At 35.6% G+C, this 18,076-nt stretch overlaps 2 protein-coding genes across 4 annotated transcripts; one reads left to right on the top strand and one right to left on the bottom strand.

Annotated features, from left to right (window-relative positions):
* Nucleotides 1-80: 80 nt before the first annotated feature.
* LOC115980733 lies at nucleotides 81-1,736 on the top strand. The gene is made up of 2 exons (XM_031102954.1): nucleotides 81-1,142; nucleotides 1,332-1,736. The coding sequence occupies exons 1-2, from the start codon at nucleotides 81-83 to the stop codon at nucleotides 1,734-1,736; spliced, it is 1,467 nt and encodes a 488-aa protein (XP_030958814.1).
* Nucleotides 1,737-3,171: 1,435 nt separating this feature from the next.
* Nucleotides 3,172-16,628, bottom strand: LOC115981483. Of its 3 annotated transcripts, XM_031103653.1 has the most exons (19): nucleotides 16,243-16,628; nucleotides 15,861-16,071; nucleotides 15,704-15,772; nucleotides 14,840-15,072; nucleotides 13,839-13,903; nucleotides 12,448-12,529; nucleotides 11,894-12,343; nucleotides 11,515-11,686; nucleotides 10,908-11,145; nucleotides 9,948-10,342; nucleotides 9,810-9,856; nucleotides 9,531-9,690; nucleotides 7,453-7,830; nucleotides 6,873-6,971; nucleotides 5,994-6,159; nucleotides 5,045-5,738; nucleotides 4,747-4,795; nucleotides 4,381-4,484; nucleotides 3,172-3,702 (listed from the first exon to the last, which is right to left on the bottom strand). In XM_031103653.1, the coding sequence occupies exons 10-16, from the start codon at nucleotides 9,957-9,959 to the stop codon at nucleotides 5,533-5,535; spliced, it is 1,068 nt and encodes a 355-aa protein (XP_030959513.1). In that variant the 5' UTR covers nucleotides 9,960-10,342; nucleotides 10,908-11,145; nucleotides 11,515-11,686; nucleotides 11,894-12,343; nucleotides 12,448-12,529; nucleotides 13,839-13,903; nucleotides 14,840-15,072; nucleotides 15,704-15,772; nucleotides 15,861-16,071; nucleotides 16,243-16,628; the 3' UTR covers nucleotides 3,172-3,702; nucleotides 4,381-4,484; nucleotides 4,747-4,795; nucleotides 5,045-5,532. The 3 variants fall into 3 exon arrangements, with proteins under 3 accessions (XP_030959513.1, XP_030959512.1, XP_030959514.1); XM_031103652.1 differs by lacking the exons at nucleotides 9,948-10,342; nucleotides 10,908-11,145 and adding an exon at nucleotides 14,103-14,232 and having other exon boundaries at nucleotides 9,531-9,725; nucleotides 11,496-11,686; XM_031103654.1 differs by lacking the exon at nucleotides 10,908-11,145.
* Nucleotides 16,629-18,076: the final 1,448 nt, after the last annotated feature.

Raw genomic sequence — 18,076 nt, 5'->3', positions numbered from 1 at the left:
AACTCAGACTATGGATGGTCACATCTTATAGGGGTCCTCATAGTTGTATGCCCCTTGCCACGGCCCTTGATGGTAGAATGATGGATTGTAATTTTCTAACAGAAGAATTTGTTCCATTGTTGAAAGAGAAACACACGGCAACAATTTATCACCTCAGACATTTCATTAAAGGGAAGTATTATGGGCATATTCTTTCTTACTATAAGATATGGGATGCGAAACAACGAGCTATTGCAAAGATATTTGGAGATTGGGAAGAGTCTTACCAAAGGTTGAGAAAGTTATTGTTGGCATACTGGGATCAAGAACCTGGCACCCGTTTCTGGTTTCACACCATACCCAGGGACGAGTTCGGTGATACAATATTGCGCTATATATTTTGGGCTTTCGCTCCATGCATTGCAAGATTTAGACATTGTAAGCCAGTGATCAGTATTGATGTGACCCATTTGTATGGTAAATATCGAGGGGTGTTGTTGATTGCAATGGCCACCGATGCCAACAACAAGGTTTTGCCTCTTGCCTTTGCCGTTGTGGACAAAGAGTCAGGGTCTAGTTGGGGGTGGTTTTTAGAACACCTCAGGAATGCACTGGGGGATGTGATAGCAGATAAGGACATCTGCATAATTTCTGACCGACATAAGGGTATTCAAAGTGCAATTGCAAACTGGCCTAGACATGATGATGGACGACAACGAGTAGTTCACAGATATTGCCTTCGACATGTTGCTAGCAACTTCAACACGCATTTTCAGGACGCCATTTTAAAGTCATTAGCCTTGAAAGCGGGGTATGCTACTCAGGAATCTAAATTTGAGTTGTACATGCAACCTATCAAGGAAGCTGAGATCGAGGCCCTTAGGAAGAAACGGAGAACCGAGCGGCAGGAAAGTGAACTCGACTCATCCATCATGCCATACACATATCTAATGAACGAGGATCTAGACAAGTGGACCCAACTACATGGTGGTGGATACCGTTATGGGGCTATGACAACTAATGTCTCGGAGTGCTTCAATGGAGTACTCAAAGGTGCCCGTGGCCTACCCATTGCTGCAATGGTTGAATTCACTCATTACAAACTTGTTGCGTATTTCCATGATCGACATAAAGAAATTACTCATGATCTCTCAAAGGACAAGGTATGGACTAAATATGCCTTAAAAATCTATCGACACAACCTACAAAAATGAATTTCATACCAAATAAATCCGTTTAATAATCTGAATGGTATATATCAAGTAATTACTACATACAACATCTATAGCTTTGGAGGGGGACACCATAGTTATGAAGTAAATGTAATGGCCATAACATGTGGTTGTGGAAAGTGGCAAATGAGAAAGATCCCTTGTTCACATGCAATTAAAGTTCTTCAGTACTTGGGGCAAGATGCGACTGCATATATTGACCCATGTTATAGTTTGGTGAACGCCATTCACACCTACTCACATGCATTTGTGGTGCCAAAGTCAGATTCATTGTGGAGGGATGTGGATGGTCCAAAGTGGGTGTCTGACCCAAAACTGTTGCGGGGCAAAGGTCGACCTGTGGCGTCTAGGATACGAAATGAGATGGATGGGTTCCGGCGAGAACTGGGAAGCCGGAGGCCAGATTCTAACTTGAGGGAGATTCAGCAAAAGCAGAGTTGTGGACTGTGTCATCAACATGGGCATAACCGTAGAAGATGTCCGCTTTCCCATGGGGCTTCGACAAGCAGTAATAATTCAAACTAGGTAAGTGATGCTTTTATATAAAATGCCATGATAACCCTGTTAGCCAAGTTGCGTAGATTAGTACGTATGTTTTGGGCTTTGGTATCTAACAACAATATTTGAATTTTTGCCAGGCATGCAAATACTCGAGTTTGGAATGGCATTGTAGATGTCAATTGGGGTTCTCTTTATTATGTATTTGAACTTACTACTGGGTTGTATCGACACAATTATTATTTTGTTTGTCACTGAATGAACTTGTAATCGAAGTATTTTATATCCAATGTACCTGTTTCTAGATTGTGATATTATGATTGTTTAATTTTGTCTTTCAATTTTAAATCCCCACAATTTTCTAGTTTATATTGCTTACTACTCACTAGAATTCCTTGTTCCCATAAGTTCCTGGAGGAACACATATAAGCATTTAGCATAGAACTTTTGGCAGAAGAACATGCATGACTTTTTGAATGCTGTTTTTGAGCATCTCTGGGTGCAACAAAGCATTTAGCATATAAGCATTAATTCTTTATATTTTTTTAGGGGAGAATATTACTTGTAAGGGTTTTTTTTTAGGGGAGAATATCAATTCTTTAGTCTTTATTTCATATCTAACAATTCGAGTCCACATTTACCCAGAAAGTTGAGCTGAACAAAATAGGAAATCCAGTTGCTTTCACATATAGAAATCGAGTTCAACGAACTCGGTTTCCAAGCATAGAAACCGAGTTCAATGAACTCGGTTTCAAAGCATAGAAATCGAGTTCAATGTACTCGGTTTCTAGACATGTAAATTTTAAGGTTGTTTATTTCCTCCTATTATAGTTAATTATACAAAGACCAAAAAGAGAAATGGCAAGAGAGTTCCACGTAAATGCAATAGCCTTATTATTTAGGTAAAAAAAAAAAAAAATTCTTTATTTTATTTTTTTAGGGGAGAATATTACTTGTAAGGGTTCTTTTGCTCCAAAAAAAAAAAAAAAAAAAAAAAAAAAGCCTTTATTGAACCCAATGTTCACAATTCTTAACTATGATTTTTCCTGAATGCTATAGACACACACACACATCCTTCCCTTCCCCTTCAAGCAGTAATATATATTGTCAATGAATTATCAGCCCTTTAATTATTCGTGCTTTGAGCATTGATGCTACAACTTCCAATTGAAGCTTGGTCAGTACCATCAGTGCAATCATGCTCATTCATAAAAAAACAACCAAAAAGAGAGAAACAATAAACACCCCAAGGAAACACTTATTTCTAAAGACACTCATAGGAAATTTCCCACCTCAAGCAGCAAAACTGGCTATGCATTTATCTAGTGAACAAATTATTGTCTATCAAATATATCAATCACAACCTCCCATTTGTCTGATTTTTTTTCCCCATTTTAAACATTGGTTATTTTATAAGGAAAAAATAAATTCTAACAATTTGTGATTGATAGAAGCATCAATGGAACAGAAAAGGTGAAATAGATGATTTTTATTTATCAAATTAGTATCATTTCGGTAAATGTCAACATAATTTAAAAGCTGTACATAGAAAAATCCTTGTACAAGCTATGCAATTCACATACAAAGCATTAGGCAAACCAGCATACAGATTATGAAGAGGCTATACGATCATAAATAAGATCTAGCTAAATCGAATCCATTTAACCAAGGATGGAACAAAGTGACAAATTCCATATAAAAAACAATCAAATTATATAGCCAAAATGGATAGATGCTACACAGCTACACTATTGTTGCTTATAGTAGCCACTTTGGTGAGGAGGAAGGTATGGAGCTGGGATGGTGTAAGGAGGCCGAGGATGAGATCCAGATTGTTGTGCATGGGCATTGTCGTATGGGCCTTGACACCCCGGATAAGCAGGTTGGCCATACTCATGCCTGAAGGGTAGTTGTTGTAAGCACCTGCGTTTTTATTATCTTGGAAACTGAGGCCCGCCATTTGTCTTTGCACATCTTCAGTCATTTCCCGGCACTGTAATGAAGATTGGTCATGACAAAATCGTTGCATTGCTGCTTGACATTTGTAATTGCATCTTGTTGAAAAAAGAGAGCTCATTTATCAACTCTTTTTTTATGTTAATTCTATTGAAAAAAGGAAATCTTGGGTACACATGATGTATATACAAGTTACAAACATTCCTAAAGAATTGGGAAGAGAGTCAAACAAAATATAAGGCTCTAAAAGAAATAGGTCTATATAATCTATAATGGAATGCTCATCCCTAGTTCCAACAGTAAAGAACTACTCATACAACACTCTGACTCTCAAAAAAGAACATTTCTATTCCATAATTGGAATCTCCACACCATTTTAAAAGTGGAAGGAATTCCTCCCTCTCACTCCACAACACATGCATTACCATGATTACCAATACAAATATGCCACCCAGGAAGTACATACACATCTCCCCCAAAAAAAAAAACCAAAAAACTAAAATTTATGATGCATACAAAATAACTAGTCACTTCTAGCAAAGTTCACAAATACAATAATGAAAAAAATCACGTACACATGCTCACAAGGAGAGATCTATGCACATCAATAATATTAAATCTCCCCCACAGCTACAAAGAGGAGCAAGTGTATACTTGAACAATAACTATATTAAATAAATAATTGCACCACACAGTCTAACCAAACATTTCTAACCTGTAGAGTAACATAAAATTTCAGTCCCTCATTGCTGTTCTCCTTAATCTCTCGGAACTTTGCTATGGCAGCTTGAATCTGCTAGTAACATTTCTCACGAGATGCTGGAAAAAATAGCAGGGAAAAGATCAACACAGAAGCCAACAACAACTGACATGCCAGAGCAACATGGTCTAAATGAAAAACTTTGAGCCATTCATTACACTCTAAAAAGTACAGCAAGAATGAAGATTTGTTACACATTAATGATACAAAAATGCCAGAAAATTGAATGAATGCTTAAAAAATGTATATGACAAACAGATACAAAAATAGTTATATATATATATATATATATATTATAATCCAAAAAAAGAAAAAACCAACCTTTATAATCTTCAAGATTAAAGATGGTTGAAAAATTATCATTCTGAGCCTGAAAGAAATGTCAAACAATTATTTGAGGATCATGAAATCCCTCTTAAAATCTCTCCTTTTTTTTAACTGAGAAGATATTAGAGACTAACAATTATATGAATAAAGATGTCAAATTTGGTTCATAACATATTCTCCAGTCAAAACCAATTATATTTGGTAAAACATCACATTCAGTAAAAGAAAAAATAAAGCTGATATTCAAAGAAAATAAACAAAAAAAAAAATGCAGTAAAATAAAGAATTAAACCTGGATTTGCAGCAACAGTTGTTCTTGTGCCTCAATATTGTGGGCAATATCTTCACTAATGCAATCATATTTTGCTGTAACTCTGCTATCTGGACCAGCATTTCCTGGTTGACCCTCCTCAGATCCCTAAGTTGCTGTAACTCTGCTTCCAAACCAGCAGGGCCCCCACTTATCTGCACTGCCTCCACATCTTCTTTGAGCTCCATTGGGAGAGTGAAATTCCCTTCTAAAGCTAGAATGGAATCAGGAATTTCCATCTCTTTGAGCCTTACTCGGGTTAACTAACTGGCTGCTTGTAATTTTTCAGCTTGTGTTCTGATAACATCATCAACCATTTCAGTATACCTACAAAGTGCCTTTGCACTGCTGTCAGGAACAAGGCTTGCAAAACATCTTCTCCTTGGTCGCATCCAATACCTCACTCATTGCCATTGACTTAACCATGGAGAATCCTGGATGAGGTGGTAGGGAACTGGGGGGAGGAACCCTCATGAGGTAATCTCTTTCATGGCCCTCTCTAGGTTCCGATTATTATTGACCTCTAACTTGCTAAATGCATCCAGAAGTTGTGCTGGAGCCCCCTTTGCAGATTTCTTTGACTCCGTTATAGCACTAACCGCACTCCTCAACCGTGCAATTTCCTCAGCAATCTCTTCTTTCTTGTGTAGCTCTAAATTGTACCTATAGCAAGCTTCTGCATAAAATTGAACCGCCTTTAGTTGGAAAAGGTGATAATAATTTTAAGAACTGACTAGGTATTTGACTGAAATTTAATTAGAAAGTAATGCACAGACAATAACATACATTCACATCCTAGAATTTTTGCTAACACACACCTTATATCTTTTAGTAGGGGGGGAAAATGATTAACAATTACTTTTGTAAGGTCATATGTTCTGAAGCCTTACAACTATAGGTTTATTAAAAATAAAAATAAAAAACTCCTTACCGATTATTAACTTTTCAGGACCCACTTCCACCAACTCTTCAACTGTGCTGTAATAATGAAGATCAATTACAGTGTGCTGAGCAGGAACATGTCCATTTTCTTGACCCATGTTCTCCCATCCTTCTATTGCATTATTTGCCCTTTGGTCTTCAAATTCAGTCTCGATCTGCCACAAACCCATCATACCTTAATTTTTATTGAGGGGAAAATAAAGCAACACATATAGAAGGTTCTAAATCTAAAAGATTAGGGTCTACAGTATTTTGATGGAATCTCGTTCACATTCCATATATACACATTGAAGGATGAAGATGAAAATAGCATAAGTTAACTATGATAAATTGATTTTATGAATTAAAAATTACTCCCAATACATGAATTTTACACAGCACTTTAAAGCCTATCATGCTATTAATTTCTATAAAATAAATCAAACGATGAAGCCAAGGATAATATAATTTAACTATAATAAACTGGTTAGTGGTTTCTGGAACTAAATGCCTTCTGACACACATGTATCTTACATAGCACTTTTAAAGCCCACTAAATAAATTCTTTCCAATATAACCAATTACAATCTAGGCCTTCCAAGTTCCAACAGTCACAAACATACCAAAGAACCTCTAATTCACACAGCTTAAAAGCAGTATTAGAAAGGAAAATACAACTGACACCCATACTGAATTAAACCCATGAATTCACATTCCACCTCTCGTTTATGAGGCTAGGTTAAGCTACCTAGTCTAAATATTTTTGCCATTAATCATATTAATTTAGCACGTGCCTAAATTAAAACTTTAAAAATGAGTCTCAATATTGTACTTATCAAAATAAACACTATTGCGTGAAAAATATATCACATCAAGTGTGTTTGTGTACCTCTGAGAATATTCTATCAAGATCTTTGAAGGGCTCTGTCCCCAAAGCAAAAAATATATTAGATACTCCAATAGATTCTCCATGTATTCCTTGTATTGCCTGTAGAAAATCAAAATTGCAACACATTTTCAAAGCGCACATAAACAGATATGAACCATCATTTTTGATAGTTATTTATGTACTTGCACATATACACATACATACATGTGTGTGTAGGGATTTACTATCATTCCCACTTTCATGTTAAGGATAGCAGCCTTCCCGTTTTTGTTTAGCCAAATATTCCCCACTTCCTCCATATAAGGTGTGGGCATTTTTATCCACAACTATCAAAACCACCCTCACAACTCACACTACCCCACCCAAGTCACACCATGTCTAATCAGGTCATACCATGTCACAAGTGTTAACTAGTTAAAAATCAGACAATTAATGATGATAGACAGGAGCATTTCACACTGAACACATATGCCAATGCATACACGAGGAGTTTATGATTGACACAAAAACTGTACCAATCACCATTGGCAAAAGGCCAACAAGAATGCAAAGATACAGTAAGAGCAGAAGGTTCACTTACAGTCAACTCAACCTCCAGCACAACTAGGTCTTGGAGATTTGAAGAGTCCTCAACTCGTGATGGATCAATATACTTTGTAGATGTTAAATTCTCTGAAGTCTCATCATGTTCACTCCTCTCTATGACAGGCTCTTGATCTTTCTCAAAATGTTCATGTACAGCCACAGAAGTTGGGAGATGTTGAGGATTTTCCATCTCTAGTGAATCAAACTTCCTCTTTAAATTATTAATACTCAAATCACCCATTTTAGTGACTAACTCATGGCTTGTTGAAGTAGAATCTACAGATATGCCATGTTTGCTTTCATCTACAAGATCATTAATTGTGGTAATTTCTTGAGTATCCTCCCATTGAAGGAAATGACAAGCTCCTTGTCCCTGTTTCAAAGCCACAATCCATTAATCAGATATCAACTAGTATGTGAAAGAATGGCATTTTAAAATGCTCTATAAGGAGGATACACAAAATGAACAGAGGCTGCTCTCCTAAAATGCTGCCATTGCATCTATATCTTTTCAAGTTTCTTAGTTTATTTTTATCTGTATTGGTTTAAGGACAAGGTGCTGTATAAGTAGTTGGAACTAAGCAAGACCCACTTACAGATGGATGTTTGGCACATTATATTTAATAACATTAACGCCAACAATGAAATAAGCAAAGGACCATGCAATATAAAATTATACATGGATACTGAGAAAATTTATATCACAAAATATCACTACATGCATAATCACCCATCTCATATGAATTTGCATTACATGCCTCAATTTGTTGGTGAATCAACGGTAGTGATTGTTAAATGGAAAATCCAACTGTGAGTTCAACAAGTATATACTTTTCTTCTATACATGTTAATAAGTTACACTCAATCAGGTATTGCAAGAAGGATTAATCATGCCAACAAAAGCAGATACTAAACCGCAGAGTGCTAGGCCAGCAGTTCTTAAGTTAATGAAATACAACCAAATAGTTCAATTACGCTAAGCAATTGATATTCCATTAAAAGTACCAGATTGCCAATCGGAAACATAGACCATCAAAGAAACCACGTTTATGAACCCATGTTTTCATAGCAATACAACAGAAATTAGTGACTTTTGCTGAAGTTGGTGAGCTTACTCAATGGTTCTATATCTATCACAACTGGGAAAAGAGTTCATACACGTGGATTCACAATTGGGAAAAGAGTTCATACAGGTAAATTACATTGTTTGAGAATGGTTGTCGAAATTTCAAAAACCCCCTCCTATTTTTGTAAAATACACTCCACCCCTTAATATATTGATTTACACAACAAATAACCCCTTATGACCATTTATGTTCATTACAAATTTTCAAATTTCTCATATTAAATTCTCAACCACTATATCCACCCAAAAAAATTTTGCTTAATAACCAGATTGGTTATATCGTAAGAAAAATTTTAAAATAAAATATAAAAAATAATAACCATAGGGGGCTAAGTGTCATTTTTTGAAAATAAGAAAGGGATTCCGACATTTCCTCAAACTTTAAGGAAGGTTAGTGTGATTTACCAAAAATAAAAAAATAAAAAAATTCACCAATGAAACAACACAGCCTTACACAATAAATTGTACCAAAAACCTTAAATGCAAAAAGACAACCTTGGATCAAGAAATGCCTTTGAAATTCATATCAGCTTGCATTTTCGACAGAGTATGATTATGCTATTTAAATTTTCTTATTGCATGTCAATGCATCATCCAAGGCCTATGGTATAAGGCACGAGAGACAAATGATAAACATAAATAACTCAAACAGTTCAACATACTGGACGGCAATCAAGGATTGACATGAGTGCTGACTGTTCTCTCACAGAACGCTCAATCCGGCCATCACTTTCTGCAGCTTGCTTCAAGTTAGCTGCAAATCTATTCAACCTATCCAGTACAACATAATTACGTCAAAAAGATTGTCATGTTTTCTTGTTTACTATGTACTTTACATACAGTATATAAAACGACCGAAATTGAAGAGAGATGCCCAATAAAGAGGAGGAAAGAAAAGAAACAATAATAATAATAACAAGAAAAAAATAACTACTAAAACAACTTACTGCTATACCAAGAGCAGTACTGGTGAAGAAGAGGTAAAGGAAGGTCCCCAAGAATTTCAATGCTGTAAGCAGATCAATGTTGCTGACATCAAGTGATTGGACTGCATTGAAAAGCACAATAGAGGTGGCATCATTCACCACTCCCTCACCGAATACAATACTGTAAAGTAAGGGCGTTTCATCTTGATTGAGAACCTTTATCAGGCCAAAAATATCATGCATTAATGGAGCATGTCAATTTCCATGTATAACATTCATGTAAGGATGAACATCGTGTACCTGCAGCGTGCAAACTGAATCAGTTGCTGACAATATGGCACCAACAGCTGCACAAAAAGGATGCACAAATGATCAGTATTAAAGGATGACTATCAATGACTGTATGAGCAAAATGATTCAACATAAGTTATTAGTCACCTCATTCAACATTATACTTTTATCGACAGAAGAAGGGCCACTATGAAGTAATAATGAATAACAAGGTCCTTTCTCTTGTCAAAGACGCAGAGGGACATTACAAGGAGCTTCAGAAAGACCGTCTCGTACGTTCGATGGTGGAAGAAGGCATCAAACGTACTGGACAGTATTTCTCAAGTTCCTGGTAATGTGCCTCTACGTCTTTGACAAGATAAAGGACCTTGTCATTCGTTATAAACTTGAAGAACAACGAGGCCATAAGAGAATGGCCTTCTGCCAAGCTCTGCAAGGAGGGCAGCCTTGGAGGACCCAACCTTGTCACCCTTCTTAATAAGCTCTACAGGGGTGATGATTTCAACAGTCCCCTTATTAATCTTAGTCGGTATATTAAGTACCTGAAAGATAATGGCAGTAAGGACAAATGATAACTTATACGTTAGGCTTAATGATGCAAAAAGTAAAGTGTTCAAGGAGAAACAAGATTAAATAGTAAACCTAGAATTATGGACTAATTTTGATGTGGGGGGCTTTTTGGCACCTTTTAAAGGCTACTTTAGTTATTATTGAATCTAAGTATTTAGTTTCTTTACTTAGAAAGTTGCTGGTTCAGTTTTAATAAAGTTTTACTAAAACTAGGGGTAGTTTGGTAATTTTTTTATTTTCTGGAATATGCTGTAGCGAGTTGTTCTACACACCAAAGACTATTATTTTGTGTTTTGAGTCTTGTTCAATTGCCAAAAAAGTGATAACAAATCAAGGGATACAAAAAAACAAATGGAGAATTCAACTTATCCAGTAGTTTTTTTTGTTATTTTTTTAAAAACAATTGACTTTTGTGCTACTAATTATCAGCCGGGAAAGAAAAGGAACAATTTGGTGATATATGTGTGTGTATATATATATATATATATGAGATGGTAATTTAATAATAACTATCACAAAGTAAGGCATACTACATACCCAAAGACCCACAAAGGGACTGCAAGGAGCATTGTACCGACCATCACCCACTCATTTCTTGTAACAGGACCCATATGCTCCAATTTCTTTGCAGCCATGGCAGGGGCATCTGGTGTGTCTTTGGTTTCAGGAGGATATAACTTGTATAAGACTAGAGGAGTAGCTAAAAGACAGGCAATTGCTGGTAAACTAGCAGCTTTGAACCAACTTGTACTGTTAACACTCATCTTTCCAGTTTCTATTTAATTAAGAATTAAAAATAAAATCCTCAATAAATCACAAAAAACTAAAGACTTCCAATTCAACTTATATCTAGTCCAAAAAAATAATTGAATTGCGAATATTTAGAAAAAAAAAAAAAAAAAAAAAAAAAAAAAAAAAAAAAAAAAAAACAATCGCATTGCAAAGACATTGAATTAAATTAAATTAAATTAAATTTGAAGTCAATTCAATTGCAAACTGGTTCCATAGTGTTTTTCGGTTTGACAAATGATCCATAGAGTTACCACTAAGGTACAAGGCTCTTCACAGAGAAGAACAGAAAACTAAAAGCGAGCAGTGAAAAAGGTAACTGTTATTCATATCTACCTAAACTATCTGCCGATACCTTTGAAGCATGTCCTTGTGCTGCCAGCTCCAGCATGGTAATTTGAACAGCACCTGGCTGCTCTGGTCCACGTGGAACCTAAATATCACTAGAATTGTTCACAAAGAACGTTGCATCTCGTGTTTTACGAACAGGTTCAAGCATGGAACAAGACAGCCAATTGAAAAGATATCTGGAAGGGGACAGCAAACATGTAACTTGGATCAATTTATCTCCAGGGTTCACTGACTAAACTAAATAACCTGATATACTATCCTTGCATGTATATGAAAGACTGGAGCAATAGAATAACATTTAGTTGAGATTTCAGGTCAAGCAAGAATACCAAGATGTATCATTTGTACTGAAAAGAAAAATGGTAGGAAGAAGGTTTCATTACCAATCATGCAATACACCAACAAAACCCCTGTCCATGATCAAGGGAAGGTAGTTTGGTCCATTTGTAGGGACCACATTCATGTTTTCTGCACCAATGTATCTCCCTCTCTCTCCCTCAACCCTAAACCCTAAAATAAAAGATTCCAAATCTTAAAGATTCCACCTGCTGATGCCACCCAACCAGTGAGATTAATGCTCAGAGGACGTCCAACCTTTCAGCCTCCAACTGTAAGTCTCTATTTTCAGCAATGGAACTAGGCGTTTAGCTATTGGGTGGGAGGGCTAATTAGGGACAGAATTGTGTGTATCTATATATATAATACTAGTCACTAACCCGTGCGATGCACGGGCAAGCTATTGTGTATAAAGATGTAAACTATTCTTTTTCTCTTCCTCTTTGATGAATATGGTCATTTCTGAGCTATCTTCAACCTTTAATTGAATTCTATACCTGATAAGAGAAATGACATATATAATGTAAATATCATATTAATTAGTTTTTGTGTATTTTAATATAAATACATTAAAAATGTGAATCCAAAACAAAACACTTACTGATCTTTGAAATTAGCAATCTCAGAAATTTCCAAATCAATATAAACTCTTGTTCCACTTGTTGACGATAAGTTATACTCTCCTACAATGCACGAAATTCATTAAAAAAAAGTACAATTATCTATTGGACAATGACTTACTAACTCCATTTTAATATGATGTTTGCTTCAAAATCACTTAATAGTACTTCAACAATCTTACATTATAAGTATATCTAACATGACCATAATCAACAATCTTACTTTTCCTACATATCTCTCACTTTGAAATGTACATTTATGAAAAGTTCAAAGTACCAGTAATATAGATGCAACAGGACCTAGCACCTCTAGGACCAAAAGGTGAAATAAATTTGCATATCCAATTTCAAGGGCCATATTTACATTGATTGGTAGGTGGATATAGCATCAAATGTCCAACTTGAAAAGGTTGAAGACATTTGGAACTTGAGAGAGATATTGAACACCTCATGGCATCGAGTTCAAGTTCGAGTTGGTCACTCAAATATGTAAACCAATGTCGAAACAATATCAAATAAGTAATTGAATGGCTCAACACCCTTTTCCTTTTTTAACTCCTGGTTTAATTGAACCATATTGCTTTCCTTAATCTCATTTACAAAAAAAATAATTTCAGCATGTTGGATACCATTTAGTGGATATTATTTTGAATATTTTGTGGTGTGCAAGTGGCAGATCAAAACTCTCATCAACCTTGCTTCTTATTTGCCAAAATTTTTACTTGATGGATGTTAAAAGCCAATCCTATTAGGTCTTATATGCATGGACTCTAATCAGCCATGCTTTTATCAGGCAGCTATGACCTTTGCAAGCCCAAGGGTAGGCTTATTGTATGACCTTGGTTGCACCAGGCGTTTACTTTTTCCTATAAGGTTTTCCTCATATTATAATTCAATCCAATCAATGGTCAATTGAAGCCGTTCTGGTCTGGTCATATCCAATTGCCATTGTAGTACATCTCTCTCATTTCACATAAGGGTGGGCTCTATGTACAGGGATCAAGCTCATTCTCATGTGAGAACCTAAGAGGAAGAGGATATAGTATATGTATACTCATGGATTGTCACACCATCTCAACCATCTAATATTTGTCTTTAATGGTTAAGATTGGTTGAAAAAGTAAATTCCCAAAGCCATCATCTATTTATTATTCTAAAGGCAACCGCATACAAATTTGTCTAAAGGCTAAATTGTTAAACTATGCATAATTACTTATAAAGAGAAATAGAGAAGAGAAATAAACTTGCCTTTAAAAGTCTTGACAGTTAAACATGTAGCTATTATGATAAAATGCTGGATTTTCAGTAAAGAAGCATATTATCAATAAATATGCAAGAAATAGTACAGAATAAAGGAAAGATTAGTAAATACCTGACTGTGCTCGTCTTGTAGTTGTATTACCAAATAACCCAGATAACAAAATGCCAAATCCCTACCTGCAAAACAGTAAGAATCCGATTTTCAGTCGACATTCAAGAAACATTAATAGATGTATGTATGAACTTTTTTGTTGATTGGAAGTAAACTTAATGATGCATGTTGACTACTTTGAAGGATAAAATTTTATACATAATGGTCAGAAGCAGAACTGATTTTAGTGATTGTGAAAATTTGGCAGATGTTTGACAGATTTACCAATAAATTATAAATCATTTCTTGGAAGTTGACTGTATCAGTAGCATGTATGCTCAGTCCTTTACTGCAAGTCAATCTCTCCTTGTGTATCCCCTAAAAGAGTTTCTCCAGCTGTGGTGATATTGGCCCCCTATATATGGGTTAATGAATTGTTAATTGGTCAAGCATTGCCAACGTTGTGAGAATGAAAGAGTAGGGAGGAGCTCGAAGGGATCAAGAAAGATGCCAATCTTTTTGGTAGAATTGAGAATTAAAATTAAGGTACTCTTTGTTTATCTCTCTTAAAGTTCTTTCTTTTTTATTCCTCTGCTATTTTGATCTCAGTTTAAACTTTGTTTTCCTCTCTTTTCCCTCAATCTCTGATGTACTGTTTATCTTTTCTTTGTTCTTTACAAAAGGAACAACAATGGTTAAGAAAGACAGTAATGACATTGCTCACAAATTCTCAAGAAAAGGGACCTGAAGATGAACAAATGGATCATGCAAGAAAACAACACAAAAAGTGAGAATCAAATCAAGCTTCTAAAGACTTGGATCAAAGTACTGAATAAAGAGCAACAATATTTAAAGAGAAAGCCAACAATATTTGATTGAAAATTTTCATCTTTTTTCAATAGTTTTGACAGAGATTTGTATATTTCCACATTTAGATTTAAAAAATCCAATTCAGCTCTTATAATCAAGTTTGTTTCCGAGAGAAAAATTGAAAAAGTAAATTACAGTAATTGATTACTTACAAAACATATAGTGAGCTTCCAAACATTCATCTCTAGGTAGAGCTTCTTTGTGGTTCTCACCGATTCTAATTTACACCTTATGAATATTGCTTCCCCTTCTTTACGGATTTGATGAATATTACTTTAGAATTCATTCAAAAATACCAATCTAAGAGGCATTTTATCTTCTAAAAAACAATAGTAAAACAATTTGGAGGAGGTGTATAATTCTCCTCACTTTCAATCGGTTGTCCCTGGGTAGAGAAGCAAATGAAAAGCATACAGAAAAACCAAAAGAGAAATTAATAGTCCAATTTAACTGAAAAAAAATAAATAAATAAATAAAATAAATAAACCACTTCAATGAGCTACAAATAAGAGAATCAGCTTGATAATTGGATAATTTTTTTATGTGGGCACAGAATCTCTCAAAAACACAGGGGGTTAAGCCTTGTTGATCATTGGATAAGTTTTTTCTATAATAACTACTAAGGCATTGGCTGGACCCTTGGTATAAATGTATAAGTCTTTCTACTTCTTGTCAAACAAAATAAAGATACAGAGAAAACATTAATAGCACCATTATACATAATACAAAATCAGAAAAGAAACAAAAGCAATCTAAAAGATAGTTTTACATATGCACTCAGGTTGCGTTCCTTATACACAAACAATATGTGGCCATCCATCTTTGTACACTCACTTTGAGTTACTTAAGGTTCTACCCTTAAGACAAAAACTTCATACTAAAAATGACATCATGTTTTATGGCCACATCTTCCATCCAACTTATACCATTAATTAAGCTAACAAACAAATAACAAAAACACACCCAAAAGTCCATGGGGAAATTTCCAAACACTTCAAATGCATCCATTAAAGTACCTGAAATTCAATTCATTGTCACTTGCAACCTTCCTTTCCCCTTCTCCCTCCTCTCTTTCCTCCAAGTTCCTAAGCATGGAGGCATATTGTAATCCATCAATCAACAAATCATTTTGCGATTAATTGAAAAACATGAAAGATCTAATGCCCCACTTACAACATAAAATCCTGAGTTTCTGCGATTTGTGAGAAGGATCCCTCCCATGCCCCTTTCTCTGCTATTTGTGATGGAGCAGATAACAATCCCTGAAATTTCTGCTGCCAGTATCCCTCTTTTCTTCTTCTTCTCCTCTCTTTTTCCTCTTTGTTTCTTCTTCCATGCGTGTTTCTCTATCAGTACTCACAACTCGATGTCAATGGGAGAAAAACTGGAGGAAAACAAATATCTGAAACCTTAAACATGATTTATTTTAAAGAATTTCACATTCCAAAAATTACATACCCAAACCTAAGCCTAAATCAAAATCAATTCGATCGAAATCCCTAAGCCTAAATCCTATTTAAACGATAAAATTTTAAGACAAATCAAAAAACCTTACCAGTAAAGGTTTCGACGTGGTGAAACCTAGTGAAGTGGATATGGGTGAGATCGATAGTGTTAGGCAAATCGGTGGTCTGAGGAAGGAGATATCGGATGCGATGGTGGGTATGGTGGATGCGATGCCGTCGTCGGTGGTCTGATGAAGGAAATCGATGGTCTTAAGCAAATCGCTGGTCTGAGGAAGGAGATATCGGATGCGATGGGAAAGGCAGAGGATTGGGAAAGCCAGAGCATCGTGAAAGGGAATGGGAAAGGACGTTGCGATCCCGTCTTCGGTGGTCTGATGAAGGAGATCGATGGTCTGGAAAAGGTAGATGATCGATGGTCGATGGTGGAAAAGGCAGAGGATTTGGAAAAGAAGAGCATCGTGAAATCCATCGTGAAAGGGAAGGGGAAAGGATGTTTTTAATACTGTGCTTTTGGTTTTATTTTTTATTTTTTGTTTTGGTTTTGGTTTTTTTTTTTTAATTTTATTTTATTATTTTTTTTAATACAATGCTGACGTGGAAAATTGTGGAAGCTTCAAAAGCTTCGGTTCTATATATATATATAGATAAGAAAAGAAAAGTAAGTGCATTTTTGGGGGAGCCACTTGTATACATAATTAAACTTTATCCTCAAATGTAAAGGAAAATTTAAAGCATTTAGAAAATCTTGGGGGAGCAATGGCCCCCTCAAGCTATAACATGGCTTTGTCTGTCAATAATCAACCCATAGCACTTTGCCAAGAGGCCAATGAAATCAGGATATCAACTTTTTACACTTTGAAGACATAAGTACAAAATAAAACTAAATAAAACTTCAATTGAAATATTGAAGAAAAAAGGTGACACTAAATGAAAAAAGAAAGTATCACTAGGTTAAAATGATGTAGACAAATCTTGAGACAGTGACCTCATTGTCCACCTAGCTGCACCTCAGCATGATATTAAATGTCACTAATTGATATCATATTAAAGTTCTACAAATATAATGGTGTAATGTATTTGTATAGCAACCCTTGAACAGGATCTTGATTAATTTGCATGCCCAAAAGCATTGTAATAAGGAGAGATGGGGGAATGAGATATGTGTGTGTGTGTGTGTGTGTGTGTGTGTGTGTGTGTGTGTGTGTCTGTGCATGTGTGCGGTGTGTGTGTTTGTGTCAGTGTACCCGCATGCTCCAATGAATTACCTGATTATTTGATCACAGGCATAGTTGAGTTCAGTCATACTAGGAGGAAAAAAATCTGAGGCATAAGAATGCCTCCTTGAACGACGAAATTTGCTAGTACCCTTAATAACTGTCATCAAACCAATTCCATCTTCTTGCACAATGTCAGAAAACAGTGCAGTCAATTTGTTTTCCCACAATAAAAGAGGGCATGAAGCTTTAGTGTGTGCTTGATATGCAGTCCGTTATGCGGCTTATGCCTAAAAGGGTAGTTGATCTAAAGGGCTGTTGGAAGGGGCATTTTTGAAGGCAATTCCTCTGTTCATCATGTGGATTATTTTGAAGGAATAGAATAACTGGACGTTTGAAGGTCTTGAACGATCTACAATGGAGATAAATATGATTTTTTATGCACTCTATATGATTGGATGGCTACTTTGGCCATTCTTTCTCTACTTTGCTGGATTTTCTTGATTGTTGTATTTTTTACTAATTTATGATGCAGCTTTAGTACACAACCCGTGTATTTGCAGGCACCTCTTTTTTTTTTTTTTTTTTTTTTCCTTTCCTTTTCTATTTTAGAAGTGCCAAGAGCCTTGTAGCTCAATTGGCAGCTCCTAGTGTTTCCAAAGGAGACGTCCATCCCCTCTCCTCCATTGAAACCATTGAATTATCCAAA

Source organism: Quercus lobata, chromosome 3 (assembly GCF_001633185.2).
Source record: "Quercus lobata isolate SW786 chromosome 3, ValleyOak3.0 Primary Assembly, whole genome shotgun sequence".
Classification (NCBI taxonomy): Eukaryota; Viridiplantae; Streptophyta; class Magnoliopsida; order Fagales; family Fagaceae; genus Quercus; species Quercus lobata.
The sequence above is the reverse complement of the archived record's forward strand: the minus strand, read 5'-3'. Positions and strand labels throughout refer to the sequence as shown.

Coding starts and splice junctions, on each gene's coding strand:
- LOC115980733 (XM_031102954.1), top strand. CDS start 81: ATGGATTGTAATTTTCTAACAGAAGAATTTGTTCCATTGTTGAAAGAG. Junction 1,143..1,331: donor ATGATCTCTCAAAGGACAAG/GTATGGACTAAA, acceptor GGTTGTGGAAAG/TGGCAAATGAGAAAGATCCC.
- LOC115981483 (XM_031103652.1), bottom strand. CDS start 11,550: ATGCTGGAGCTGGCAGCACAAGGACATGCTTCAAAGGTATCGGCAGAT. Junction 9,726..9,809: donor ATTCAGTTTGCACGCTGCAG/GTACACGATGTT, acceptor GGCCTGATAAAG/GTTCTCAATCAAGATGAAAC. Junction 7,831..9,530: donor GTACTGCTCTTGGTATAGCA/GTAAGTTGTTTT, acceptor GCTTTGAAACAG/GGACAAGGAGCTTGTCATTT.